The sequence below is a fragment of the Urtica dioica genome, chromosome 12 (genome assembly GCF_054948205.1).
Source record: "Urtica dioica subsp. dioica isolate 48M chromosome 12, U.dioica_male_clone48M_v1_H2, whole genome shotgun sequence".
Taxonomy (NCBI): domain Eukaryota; kingdom Viridiplantae; phylum Streptophyta; class Magnoliopsida; order Rosales; family Urticaceae; genus Urtica; species Urtica dioica.
The window spans coordinates 23,130,234-23,144,556 of NC_142767.1; the positions used below are offsets into that span (position 1 = coordinate 23,130,234).

A 14,323-nucleotide genomic window follows, 5' to 3' on the forward strand; every position below is an offset into this window, starting at 1 on the left:
AGGAAGGTGACGTGTCTGGTGACATGGGAGTGCCGTGGGTCCCCTTTTGGGCCGCTGGCGCCGTCAGGGCCCATGCTCGCGGACTTGACGCCCGAAGTGGTCCTCACTCACATCAACCCCTTCTTCTCCGAGCCGCCGCCGTGTTCATAAACTCTTTCGAAGAGCTTGACGAGCCAGTCATGACTCGCCTACCTCAACTTGAGCTTAGTGACGAGCCGGTCATGACACGCGACTCAACGGAGGAAGAGGCATTGGAAGGAAGCGGGGTCCCCTTTGTGTGGTCGCTGAGGGGCAACGGAAGGGCGGGGGATACTGAGGCACGAAGCGGTGGGAGTGTTTGTGACCTACTGCGGCTGGAACTCTCGGTGCTGGAGAGCATCGGCGGAGGAGTGCCCATGTCCTTCTGGGGCAAGCCCTTGAACATTGGCTGCCCATGTTTCTGAGGCCACACGAGCAAGGAAACTCAGCAACCCAGCCGCTCTCGCCCTTGGGCCCACCGCCAACTTCCACAAGCTGGTTCACATTATCACCAAACCCTGACGACCCTCTCTCGCCCTTACTGTACTCTACTAAATGCTTACAACAAGGCACTTGATTGCAAGAAATAATGCAAACAAAAAGAAGAAGCCATCTATTAAAACCAACAAAAAAATACATGTACGTCCAAATATCCAACACCAACAAAAAAAAAAATATGAAAACACCCATTTATGCTGCTAAGAATAAATAGCGAGAAAGAAATTTAAATTTCTGCACAACTCAGCCAGGTTAGAATAGATTACACCTAACACACGACAGATTCATCGATGTGAATACGTTCTAATACCAATGAGTGCCTATATATTTATATATTAATGGGGGTCTCTTATCCTCTGAAATCAAATCAGAACCATTGGTCTGCTCTACTAACGCCACCATCTTCATTCTTCAAGCACACCACCAAATCACGGGTAGGTGGGCTGTGTTGTGGGTGACCGGGAAAAATGTCGCCAATTAGCCTCTGCCTCTAAGAGTCCAACATCTCATCTTGAATCTCGTTCGGGGCAATCAGCCCCGGAATTGACATCATTCTTTGCCTCTCTCTTTCTCTCTGCACAGCTGCCTCTTCCGCATAAAGATCTTTGTTGTCCTGCACCATATATACACATACATATACATATTCGTGAGGCTCTGTAAGTGACATATTTAACACAGCAATCCTTACCTGGGCAGAGAATTCTTTAGACTGGACAAGGAAGTCACGGATACGGTCCTTGAATGCAGAGAGGTCGTTCCTTGCCTCAAACATCCCATTCACAAATTGAGTGACCTGAAGTAGCCATATTAAATACCAATTTGCTGTTATATTTTTCAAGCGAGAAAACACAAGAGATTTGTACCTCGGCTGAAGTCATGTTGGGGAATGAGGTACTCAAGAGCTTAATGGTGTACTCGCGAACAAACATCGCATTATTTGGATGCGGATACGAAACCGTTGTCACGTCCCACAAAGGCTCCGTCAAAGCACCGTGCTCCGCCTGCAAAACTCTCTTCGTCACACTTGTTCTTAAATCTGCGCACAACTACATATATATATATAGCACTAAGAAACATACCAGGCAAAACAGATGTTGAAGCACCAAAACATGCAACTTGAACCCGGGCTTATGGAATGTGTCCGTCAACACAGCAAATATCTCTTGCTCAATATTCAAAAAGTAGGTACGGTAAAACTGATTGCAGAACTCCGAATTCTATAGCAAAGAAGAAGAAGAAAAAAAAAAGTTGGTGTCATAAATCAATCATATGAGAGTTAAGCAACAGTGGACAAAAAGGTGAACCTGAAAGTTCTTCAGCATCTCCAGTAGCAGGTTGAGCCCTGTTTCAGCAATATTTCTTTCCGTGTGTCGGAAAGCCCAAATTATTGAATCCATGACAAGCTTCAGTTGCTGAGGTGTACCAAAATCAGATCTATTAGCGAGGAACAAAGAGGCAGAACACATAACTTGATTGATACAATATACCAAAGCAAAATATAATTCAACACAAACCTCTCCCGACAAGCGAATCAATGCTGGGAAACAATGTGTTGCGATTGCACGAAGTAAAGAAAAGAATTTGAGGCGATGCTCGGGATAATCTTCAAAATTTGCAGTAATCATCTGCAGAAACAAAGCATGCAATAAACGTTAGAGAACAGCAAACTATTAAAAGCATGAGGGCAACGAAGATATTTATGAGATGGGCGATCAAATACTCACCCCAAGGGTGCACTGAAAGACTGCTTCGAAAATGCGAGGCACATCATCAATCATCGTCGCTTTGTACCTGAAACGAGGTGAAGAAAATAAGCAAAATCAATTGAAGAAACCATGTTAATTTTGCACAATCAGAGGAGTGAGAAATCCTTGAAATAACATATATTGCCGGTGAAGGATAGAGGGGCAGTGTACTTGTTTATTATTGTGGCAAATAAGGACAGAACTTCAGATTCCCGAGCATCAGGCAGATTCCTGGCATAATCTCCTAGAACAGGATCCATCATCGGGGGCACAAATTGTTTTCCTATTTGAGGCTGCTCTTCTGCTTTGTCCAAGAAAGTCTCAATCAGCTTAAGAGTCTCCCGCTTCACTGATCTGCTTCCACAAAAAGCAAATGAAGGATAAATAATCACACTTAAGAACCATCTGCAAATGCAACCAAACTTTATAGCAAAATTCGTGGTGGATCAAACCTCAGCAACTTCACATATGACGTTTTAGATGCAAAGGCATTCCCTTCTGCAATGTTGCTAGATACAAGCTCGCTGTACATCCTGTTGAACAATTTGTTTATGTCAAGAACAAAAAAAATCGGATAAATTTAAAAATAAATAAATAAATAAATCAACCCAACAAAGACGTACCTGTACACATTAAGCATGTCCAGAAAAATTGTGGTAATTTGGGATAAGAAATATGTTCCAAGAGAAGTGGCAACACTTGTATTTGTCTGCAAAGTTAGAACTTGCTTAATTAAACTCATCCCCATGGAACACTGAAACCAACTAACGAATTCCTGAGTGGCAAGAACAGAGACTAGGGAATCTATTTGAGATATAAAAACAAGATTTGAGAAAGTAGGCATTTCTGTTTTGCCCTTTTTTCCAACTTTTCTATCTCGCGATCCACATTAAACAATAAACCAAAATAATTTACCTACGAATCAAAACAATAAAGCATGCCTCAAATAGATGTAGGGAGCAATAAACTCATGCAGTACCTCGATGCAAGAGCAAACAATTGAACATCGGTTAATATCTTTCGTTTGTATATAGTTAAACCAGTAGAAATCTTAGTTAAAGGTTGTTAATGCCGCACCTGCAATATGTTCAACACCGTCCTTATCACATCTTGATCCTTCAAGAAATCAGCAGCTACGCGAGCCTGGCCAATAATTTCACCCCATTTCTGTACAGAACATAATGGTAAAATTACAGCAATCCTCACAACTTGTATTTCTTCAACACCATGATTACAGTATAATTGAATTTAGACAAAAAAAAAAAAAAAAAAAAAAAAAAAAAAAAAGGAGCATTTATCTTTGCCTATTAGTGAAAACTGACGAAGTAGAAACTGGACCAACCTGATTGGGAAGAGCCATTAACCTCTGCAGATACTCATCTCTCTTCTGAGGATCAGGTTCCGCTTGAATCATTTGGCCAACCTAAGATAAACAACCATTTCACCTTTGTGTTTGTGTGTTCATAAAAGATATGAGAAAATATAAATGCAAAGCCAGGAACACAAGAAAACATACAGATTCATAAAATGTATGGATCTGGTGAGGTTCGAGGTCAGCGACAGTTGTTGCAAGACCTGTCAGAAGTTCTGATACAAAAGGTTCTCTTTCTCCAACCTGAAATTAAAAGCAAATTTTTTTGGTAAAAAAAGATTTAAGATTTAAAACTACATACGCCACTTCAGTTTCTCATTACAGAACTCTCAAAGCTGTATATACGCGCAATTAATTAAAACGAGTGGTTCCATTGCTTTCATATATTATCACAGAATAAAGTAGTTGAGGATTCCTATTGTAGCTTTATCTTTATGTTAAGGTAGTGCAGCTTAAAGGTTCTCCGACGTCATCAGGGTCTGGTCCTGTACCCTTATCTAATATTTCTAATTTTTTTTCCTTATAATTGAGGATTTCTTGTCATCTTTTCCTTCTTTTTACTATCAATATTCAATATTACTTTTGGTCTCTCTAAAAAAATAAACACAAGTATGTATTACCTGATTAATTACAAATTTACGCTTACACTTCTGCACAATCTTCAGAAAAGTATCACAGGCCATATCCTGAAATGTATTGACAAATAAATTTTAAACACACTCGAGAGAGAAAGATAAAAAGCCAAGAAAAAGCATTCAAAGATGAAAAAAAAAAAGTAACTTCTTACATATGTATCAGAAGTATATAAACTTCACTAAGAAAATTATAGTACCTGAACTCCAGGATGTATTTCATGCATGAACTCAAACAACTTGTTCACTACAGTCTTTAGAAACTTCCAATGCGCTCTCAGAAACCTCGGATACTGCCCCACAACATACCTGTGAAAGAAGATCAATTGTTGGAGGGAAACGAAGACCAAAATAACAAAGGAGAGGGGAACTAATATTTTTGTCGAAGATACATGTTCGTTATCATCTAATAATTTTTAAAAAAAATTACTTTATTTCAGTATTAAAATTAAGGAATCACCATCCTCGTGCACTTCTATTTAGTCTGAAAATTTCATTACTTTTTTACGGGGCATCTTTTGTATACGGATAAACAAGAAATAACTGAATCAACATCAGGAAGAATAAATATATATATATATAACGCATTGCTAGGTATGCCAAGTATCTAAATTTATTAATGTATCCGTTTCTACCACAAAAATAGATGCAAATGCGCAACCATTACAACAGTGACGAGATCTTACATAATGTTACTAGCAATAACAGCTTTGTTATCTTTTCCCTTGGTAATTTCGCACAAATTCAGCAAATCACGAATGACCATCACCAAAAATCTGTTTTCCTGCAAAACAAGGCAACACAAGACATGTCACTAAGAAAAAACGATGGATCCAATGATCAGGATTGAAAAGGAAAAAAAATATGTGATGCGAGATAAAGGCATTGCTAAAAACACCAGCTCTTTTAACAATGTGCATCCCAATCATGAAATTTTTTTGGTTAAAATAAGGCAGAAAATGTACACACAACAAAACCATAGGTTATCTTCACAAGGATTAGTATTTATTTTTCCTCAAACTACTGATGGATGCTTATGTTATCTTCACAGGGATCAGTGTTTATTTTTCCTAAAACTACAGATAGCAAAATCTACCTGTTCTTCCACCATTGAACCAGAGATAGAACCTATTGCCCAGCATAATGTGTTCAAATTATTCCAACTCCAATCCTCGCCACTCAATTGTTTGTTTAGCTTCCTCAACATCTGGATTAAACAAAATGAAGAAACAATTAAATTGGGCCATTTATGAATCAAGTAAAAAAAAGAGTTTCAACAAAGGCTCTAAAGAATATGAAGTGTCAATTTTGGCAAATATGAATCATACTCGGAACTTAGCTGCACAAAGACTACCCCATACAATATTAGAAAACAGAAGTGATTTGTTCCATCAAATCGTGTGACAATAAAACCGAGAATTACTTCAAAAACATAGAATAAATAATATATTCCATATGTACCCTAAAACTTGAGACTAACAGCTCTGAAGTTAGAGCTACATAAATGACACTGCACATATTTAGTAAACACGTCGCTGACCTTAGTTAAAAAAAAGGGGGAAATATACAAGTCAAGGAAGCAACAATATATTAGGTTTAAATTAGAGCTAGTAATCACACTAGCTTCTTCTCAATCACTTTTAAATTCTAGTATATCCGCATTTAGTTATTCCATTAGAGAATTAGTCCAACGAATCAACTCATGGAATTCTTTACCTGCTTCTCTGTGTCCTCGTGGTCAAGATGAGACAAGTATATGAGGGTCTCCCTCATGATCTGCACAACAATAGATAATTACATTTTGCATGAGTGAGATTCAGGACATTAAAAGCTCAGGCAATGAATGATCAGTAAATATTATAGTTAGTGCAACCAACATCCTATATCTAACAAAACCGCTTCATATGAATTTTGCAATTTGAAAAAATATTTATCTGGCTGAAACCATGGGAGGAAGAAACTCGAGTCTATCATTTGGTAGGTATTTGATACGATCTGGATACTTGAGAAACACAAGTAAATTTTACTGATAAACTTGAACTAATCCCTCCAATTACACTACTCTAACCTTGTATTGAACAAGAACATCATTGTCCTTCATCGTCTCCCGAACAATATTTCCATTTTCGTCTTCAACTATGAGAACCTCTTCAGGTTTAGCCATGCGACAAATCATGAGCATTCTTAGCTTTGACATTGGTTCAGCATACAGTAGCCGTCTCTTCTGCTGAAGTTGGTTCCCAAGACCATCGGTCATTCCAGGAAGCGGCATCTGCTTTCTCAACACAAACAGAAGATTGAGTTAAGTAACTCTGGCACTTTGCCTATGCTGTAAAAAACTAATGAAAAATAATCTAGCACCAAAATCCATCTTAACCACAGCAAACGGAAACCACAATATCCTAATTCATCAATTTCTAAAATTCACATCATACTTTCACCAAACACCATTTAATACTATCTGAAAATCGGTATTGGTGAAGTACCTGCAATCCCATCATATTTGATGTTACCGCGGGATTCTCCATATTATTTTGTGCCTCAAACAGCTCCAAGACAAAGGAATTCCAATAGTCTAAGCAGACCTGTTGCATAGTCAAATAATAAGATACCGGATTTCAGCAATCTCACCAGTAAGAGCACGGAATATAGGACAAAGTCGGAAACGTTTTATACCTTGAAAACTTCAGTGTCATCGACGTAAGAGATTTTGATAAGATATTCAAGACCCATGAGCAGTATATTCTCGGGAGGGGTCTCCAGTACACGGATGTGCGACTGCACCCAAGAGAAGTTGATATAAGGAAGTCGAATTTACCATTGTTCCAAACCAGAAAGTGTTAGATAATGGAAGGCAATAATGATGCAATATAATCCCTTACAATCTAGTAACTGTCCTAATATACACGATGAAGACCAAATTACATCAAGAACAAATAATTCAGGACTGGAAAATAATCTTACCTTGAAGAATGATGTGAAAAACAGAGCCAAGTTTTGAATAAAAGCCTGGAAGATACATAAAAACAATGAAAATAAGATACGTGTAAAACAATAAGATATTACAGTTTAATAAAAAGGAAACTAGTCATTTTCAAAACACGGTAAAATCTAACCTGTTCCTCATCAGACCCTTGTGCATAAGCCTCGGGGATGTTTGTATTGAAAGAGAGAATGGTCTGAACAGAGTCCAATTGGAAGATCAGAAACAAAATTAACAATAATAGAATAACACGAACTCGGGTAGAGATATGTTATGTCAACCACCATAAAGATGTGTTATGTCAGTACAGATATGTAGTCAACTGCCATTTGAGCTTCAAATTGTCAAAAGAAAAACAAGAGAATTTTTGTCGAGACTCACCTGTAACTGCCCCATGAATATACTGTACATTTTAACATATTGCTGATCGTAGAAGTCTCCAAAACTCAGAGCAGCAACCTGAAAAATCAGAACAGCCAAAAATGAAAACTGGACATAATTCAAAAAAGATTTCACCTAAAACAGACAAGACGTACCTCAGTCAAACATTGAAGAGTGAGATTCCTATACGATGGAATAGGAAAAAACTTCAACAGTGTTTCTAGCTGCACCACACACACAGGAAAATCAGATACATTAATTTATGAAAATATGTTTTCAAATAAATATGAAAGAGCAAGGGATATACCAGCGGGGACTCGAAAATATAACCCAGGGGAATCCACGACAGAAAAGCATGCAATGTGGATAATGTAGCACGTATAAGCTCAGTTCTTTGAGATGCTGATAGAACGTATAAGCATAACTCATGAATGAGTTGAAACTCACTGCAATAAACAATTCATATTCTTAGTAAGCAAGGTAAACATTTGCAGGATATTGGAAGGTAAGTTCTGACATGTTGACTCAGAGAAAAATATCATGAAAAATATGTAAGAATCTTTTTGTATGTGCCTTGAATTGCCAAAAACAAAAAGGGGAGGCCACAAACAAACAGCAGAATTAAGACGATCAAAATTAAGACAGAACATTGTTGTTTGAATAACAAAGTCCCGACTTCATACATAATACAATAATTAGCAACAGAAAATTCCTATCAAACAATACTTGGAAGCCTATATTCCTGATGACTTACCCACCCAGAAAGATCTAACCCAAATCTTTATCAGAGAACATACTATCATAAGCCCTCCAGAAAGAAAAGAAAAGAAGAAGAAAAAAAAGGAGTGTAGATACTACCAACGAAAAAAAAAAGAGAGAGACATCAATGACTACCTGTTCAGTGATTGTTTAAGTTCCTTGATCTTATTTTGAGTCATTTCTCCCCTTGAGAAATCAAAAACTTCTTCGCTGAGAAGCTGTGGAAACACGACATGCAAAGTTAGAGGACTGCATTGAAAAGCGAATCAAAAATAAAATGCAAACACTTGCATCTCACCTTCAATATGGCCATGCAGTTCTCACAGATAGTTTCACTAGTTTTAGCAGCTGAAACCAAATCAGGAATAAAGCTTTGCCACCTCACTGGCCAATCATGCTTTAGAATCTGTAAATTTGAATTTAAACATTCTTATGTTGTGGGAGTGATGAACAATGAATTTAAATGATGCTATATCAAGCAATTTGAGATAGCATTTGTTCAATCAAGTTCGAACACATAGTTGACCCCGAAACAGAACCCAGAAAGATCATCCATAGCACATACAACAACAGGCATAAATAGTATTTCGCTCCGGTAGGAACAATTTAACTCGGGAAAATCAGATAAATTGAGTTTTACCTGAACCAATATGATATTCAACTTGTTGACATACAGCCTTTCTGCCCGGAAGGAAGCATCATTGCTTGAAAGCTATACAAAACAGATCAAACACAAGAATAAAGATTACAATCAAATGAATCTTCAAAATTTATAAAAAGGAAGCACTCCAACTAATTATATTCAAATTTGTCCCAAGACAACCCAACAAATTTGTACCTGAACAATGACATCAGATATATAATTTTTCATTCCATCTCGCTGTTCCACAGGCAATGCATTCCATCTATACTTAATAACGCCTTCTAAAACCTGCATACAAATGAAAGCAAATATGTCAGTGAACCGGTTCAACAAAATATCGATATTAAGAGGGGGAAAACGCCTCGTCAAAGATTGATGAAAACTGAGTCACTAACAGATTGTTATACTAAGTAATGCACCGACCTGCAAAGCAAAGAACTTGGTGTTCAGGTTCTTTGTGTTTCGCAAGATGTGAACAACTTGGAGCCACATGTCCTGATTATTTTGCAACTCCCGTAGGATCTGGTCTGCAGCTGTCCTCTGCTTCCACAAGATGAGGCAAATAAATTAAGTTAGTGGCAACTTCATATAAAAAATAAAATCAATCGCATGAAGCCAAGAATCGCAAGTCAATTCGGAACTCGGTTTCAATTCTATAACACCACAACTTAATATGTTAAATGCAGTGAAAACCGTCAATGTGGCAGTGTATTATAGACTGTGCAAATTGAAAAACACACTCAATTTAGTCAATCAATCTTGATTCTTGTTCACAGCCTAAAACCTAACATAATCAATTTTCAATTCTCTAGGCAACTTTAAAGAGCACACCAGAAATCACACATATTCTCTAGTCTAGGGGTTGAGGTCCCTAGGCTACTAAACCCTGAGAAACGCAGCGGCTTAAACCCTAGCATCGAATAGAGAAATCCTACTCTCAAACACTAACACTCTAGCGAAACGATTCTCTTCACCGCAAAGTTGCACATTCAAAACAAAATCGACGCCGAGTTCTAGAACGAAGAAAAAAAACAAACACGGAAATGCTTTGAATTGAGAATGGAAATCGGTTGAGAGATTTTAAAAGACAGACCTCTTCCTTAGATCCGGTGCCGTAGAACGCAGCGACGGTGGCGTCGAGGAGAGCGACGTCCATCGGCTGGCTCAAATCCCTAAGCTTCTCGGCCGCCATAACCAGAAAGATGAAAAAAATCGAGGTCAATCAAGACCCAAACTCTTGGTAACACTAAACCCTAGAAAGCCAGAGTCGGAGCGAAAGTGGAGTGACCAAAACCCTAGGGTAGCGAGAGTGAGATGGCGGATTCTAGAGAGAGAAAGAGACCGGACGAAAGTTGAGGGATTATACTTATATATATATGTGGAGAGAGAGAGGGGGAAGAAATCAAAAGAGAAAAAAGGTGTGAATTTATAGAGAGAGAAAGGAGAGTGGGAGAGAGTGCACAAAGAGGGAAATAAAAGACAGCTTAGCTTGAAAATGAAGCAGAGTTTCTTTCTAGAGAGAGTCTCTAGAGAGAGAAAACAATGAACGGCTTTTTAAGGGGGTATTTTATTCTTATTTTATTTCTTTTATTATAATTAAGGGATTTCTTTGTATTTTTCACGCCTTCTCATCTTCCCCCTCTTTTTTTATAATTTCTATGTGATACAGTGGGGCCTCATTTCGAATTAAACTATGTTTTGGGGTATAAACGAAAAACAAGAAAAGTGGATGATAAAAGAAGCAAAACCTTTGATTATCAATATGGAGATCCTAATAACTAACTAAAAACTCAAGAACCTAGAAATCCACTATTAATTTATAGAAAATTTTGTATAAAATTGTCAAATAATTATTGTCAATTAAAATTATAGTTTAATTATTTAAATATTAAAAAATATCTAATTTATGCCTACTTTTATTATAATATAGCGGATGCATTTTGCGTAGTTCAAACTATTTTTTATTTTTAAAATCTTTGACAATGAATTTAATGTAAGAGATTTTAATAGACTATATGTCTAACTTTTCATAATTTATACACAATATACAGTTTTGGGCAACGTGTGAATTTCTAAATAACAAAATCAGTAGATAAAATGAACAAATAAATTTTTAATATAGATATAGGACTCTTTTTTTTTAAGAAAGATATAGGACTCTTAGGGATGGGGAAATTGACAACAATAAAACCAATTCTTTATCAGTTACCAAAAAATCAATAAAAACTCAGATATTGACACATCTAGTACCAAACCGGTCGAGTTGATTTCGACACATTGGTCACGAACTGGTTGCAGTTCGTGACCGGTTTGGTATTAAATGTGTCAACATTTGAGTTTTGGTTGATTTGGTAAATGACAAACAAATGATATTATTGTTGTCAATTTTTCTTAGAGATGTGTTTTTAAATAAATAAAAAAATTAACGGCATGAAAATATATTGTAAAAAGCATATAGATATTTGATAAATAAATTTTTAAAATTATTCTTGTTAATATAAGAAGATTTCGTCATTAGTAAATTTAATATGAGTATATCAAATGATAACAATAATAAGTTTTATTTTTATTTGTTAATTAATTTTTGTATAGTAATTTCCTTTTTTTTTTATCATTTTTCTTTAAGACGATGGGGTTTATTTTAAAATTAACTAGAGTTTGGGATACTTATGAAGAGAAAAGTGAAAGTTCCTAAGTAAAAATTAAGTACTATAGAAATCCATTGTAAATAATATGTTCTTCCGCTAATTCAAGGCATGAATTGTTATCTTACCCAATTTTCCGAAAATTATAAAAATAGTGTTGTTCAGGTGCAATATTTTTAAAATAATAATTGTTAAAACAATTATTTTAAATTATTTTTTACATAAATAATTTAATTTTAAATAATCAATAAAGTTAAATATAGCATATAGCAATTCAAAAAATGTTTTCGCGATAATATTTTTAGACGCTCTATTTTTTTTATTAATTTAAAATATATATCTATTACAACATAAAATTTCCACATTTGTACGATAAATGAGTACATAATCTAATACATAAGCGAGGAGCTCGGAAAACATATTTGTCTCTTAAATGATGATTTGGGTTCGTGTTCTTGAAGTTTAAAATAAGAATGATAAAATAATTATAATAATAAAGATGAAGATGAATGAATTGAGATAGAGGAATCAATGAAGTTATTAATTAGTAGTCTTTGTTTGATATCCAAAATGAAAATTTAAGCAATAGATAAGGATGAATTTGTCACCCATTGAGGCCAGCCCAAAACAATTATCTCCTAATTACTTAAATGCAATGCAAAATATGGAAACCAATTATTTAATAAATGGTTGTAACCTTTATCCATCTAATTATTATTATTAATATATATATATATATATATATATATATATATATATATATATAAGAGGCGGGATTTACTATTTATCTAAGAAACAATTCATTATTCATTATACAGTGTAATGATGAAAATACCTTTCTAATTTTTTAATTTACATTTATGTCATTCTTTATTGTCCGTACATAATTACCTTATACAAAATTATAAATTATATAAAATGTCACTGATATTCAAAAAATTCGAATTGCTTATGTCAGCTCAATAGGGTTATCATGAATTCATGACACGATTATCCAAAAATATCTGGATTGCCAACTTCAACCAGATATCCGTAAATTTATACAATGAGATTTTTTACATTCTTTTTAGTCTACATATAGCTATCTCAACCACATCCATTAACTGATCATATCTGTATATAAAATTATTATTATTATATATATAAAGTATAGTATAAAATCACTATTCATTCTACATTGTAATGACGAAAATACCATTTGTAACTTTTGAATTTACATCGAAATCACTATTCATTCTACATTATAATGACAAAAATACCCTTTTGTAACTTTTGAATTTACATGTATGTAATTTTTTATTGTCCGTACAAACTTACCTTATAGAAGATTATAAAAATACATAAACCAAACCGCAGTAACGCGCGGGTATTTTTATTGTTAGTATATAAACATAAGAATATATAACACTTTTTTAGTACGATATAACATAACAATTACTTGGATGTTATTGGCAGGCTTTAGGGTGTTTATTTGAGTAGCGTCACATCACAGACTCATTCGAATCTAAACTAAGGATTGAAAATATTGTTATATCGATGTCGTACCGCGACTCGGATTTTGTTGGTATTATAAAAGATACAAACTGTTTGCTAAAGTATCCAGTGAGAAAAATGTAAAATTGACCGATCAAGAAAGTCACTGAAGGCGTAAACAATGAATACAGAATTTATCAAGGGTTTTTCAATGAACAAACAAGTATTAAAAAAATGTTTTCATATACGGTGATGGTAGCAGAATATTTGATCCTGCAATGTAGATTGATTATATTCAAATTTCAAATAAAATACAAAAGAGAATAATGCATTTTGTAAATTAAATTTATTTTTTGTATGTTAAAATAAAAACAATGTATTGATTATTTATGTGACATCAATTATATCCAACAAAAATTAAATCCAACAAAACAACTTTGATGTGTGAATATGATTCCATTGCTGAAAAATAAAAATTACACGTTATCATTGTTGTCGTTGAAAATTGAACAACGATTGATGATTTCGGACGGGTCGACCCAATGTCAAACCAAGTGGTCGCGCCCGAGCAGAGTTTGTAAAATTCGAAAGTCACGAGTAAGCTCTCCTAAGTAAAAAACGTTCTTCATTCGTCACGGAGATCTGAGAGTAAGAAGAAGAATAATAAAGTAAGCTAGAAGAAGGGAGTAGATGCGGTGTCTCTGGCGTGCTTTGAGAATATTTTAGGAGTGAGGTGGGGCACCGATATATTCTTTGAGAATATTAAGGAGAATCGAGCTTGATCAGAGTGAAAACAAGTGTGGAGGGTCATCGGCAATGTTTCACGACTCTGGAATCGAGTGTTTGTGTTCAAAAAATAGTTGCGTACCTTTTTTTCCCTTTGACCTTTGGGTGATAGGTTTATTTATTGTGGTTGGAGAGATGAAAATAGCCCCGAAATTCGAAATCGGCGAAGGCAAAGCGCGCGCGAGAGGCATCGCGCGCTCATGGCGTACACAGGCGCGCGTTGGTCAGCGGGCGCACGCATCGCGCGAAGGGGGCCCGACAGACAGGACGAGGTTCTCACAGTGTGGAAGCACTTACCCGAATATGAGGCGACGATGAAGCAATAATTTCAAGTTTCCCACTTCGGGGACAAGGTGGATTTCGAGGGGTGTGAGTAATGATAGACTTG

At 35.6% G+C, this 14,323-nt stretch overlaps 2 protein-coding genes across 3 annotated transcripts in view; one reads left to right on the forward strand and one right to left on the reverse strand.

Moving 5' to 3' along the window:
* LOC149380570 (NADH:ubiquinone oxidoreductase, 17.2kDa subunit) overlaps positions 1-14,323 on the forward strand; it is a 48,377-nt gene that overhangs the window by 21,791 nt on the left and 12,263 nt on the right. The window lies entirely within an intron of this gene.
* LOC149380576 (protein EXPORTIN 1A) lies at positions 609-10,539 on the reverse strand. The gene is made up of 32 exons (XM_089602290.1): positions 10,125-10,539; positions 9,455-9,571; positions 9,227-9,319; positions 9,029-9,100; positions 8,687-8,794; positions 8,524-8,606; positions 7,937-8,075; positions 7,785-7,853; positions 7,630-7,707; positions 7,382-7,444; positions 7,230-7,274; positions 6,942-7,043; positions 6,752-6,850; positions 6,334-6,537; positions 5,982-6,041; positions 5,362-5,472; positions 4,952-5,049; positions 4,466-4,574; positions 4,254-4,319; positions 3,778-3,876; positions 3,604-3,684; positions 3,339-3,428; positions 2,885-2,970; positions 2,714-2,794; positions 2,433-2,615; positions 2,241-2,307; positions 2,031-2,141; positions 1,821-1,928; positions 1,596-1,733; positions 1,380-1,517; positions 1,205-1,309; positions 609-1,129 (listed from the first exon to the last, which is right to left on the reverse strand). The coding sequence occupies exons 1-32, from the start codon at positions 10,221-10,223 to the stop codon at positions 1,007-1,009; spliced, it is 3,225 nt and encodes a 1,074-aa protein (XP_089458416.1). The 5' UTR covers positions 10,224-10,539; the 3' UTR covers positions 609-1,006.

Bases quoted from the DNA above. Each gene is read 5' to 3' on its own strand.
- LOC149380576 (XM_089602290.1), bottom strand. From the start codon at position 10,223: ATGGCGGCCGAGAAGCTTAGGGATTTGAGCCAGCCGATGGACGTCGCT. The intron at 2,616-2,713 runs GTTTGATCCACC...TTGTGGAAGCAG, and splicing joins TCATATGTGAAGTTGCTGAG to ATCAGTGAAGCGGGAGACTC. The intron at 1,734-1,820 runs GTTCACCTTTTT...TCTTTGCTATAG, and splicing joins AGATGCTGAAGAACTTTCAG to AATTCGGAGTTCTGCAATCA.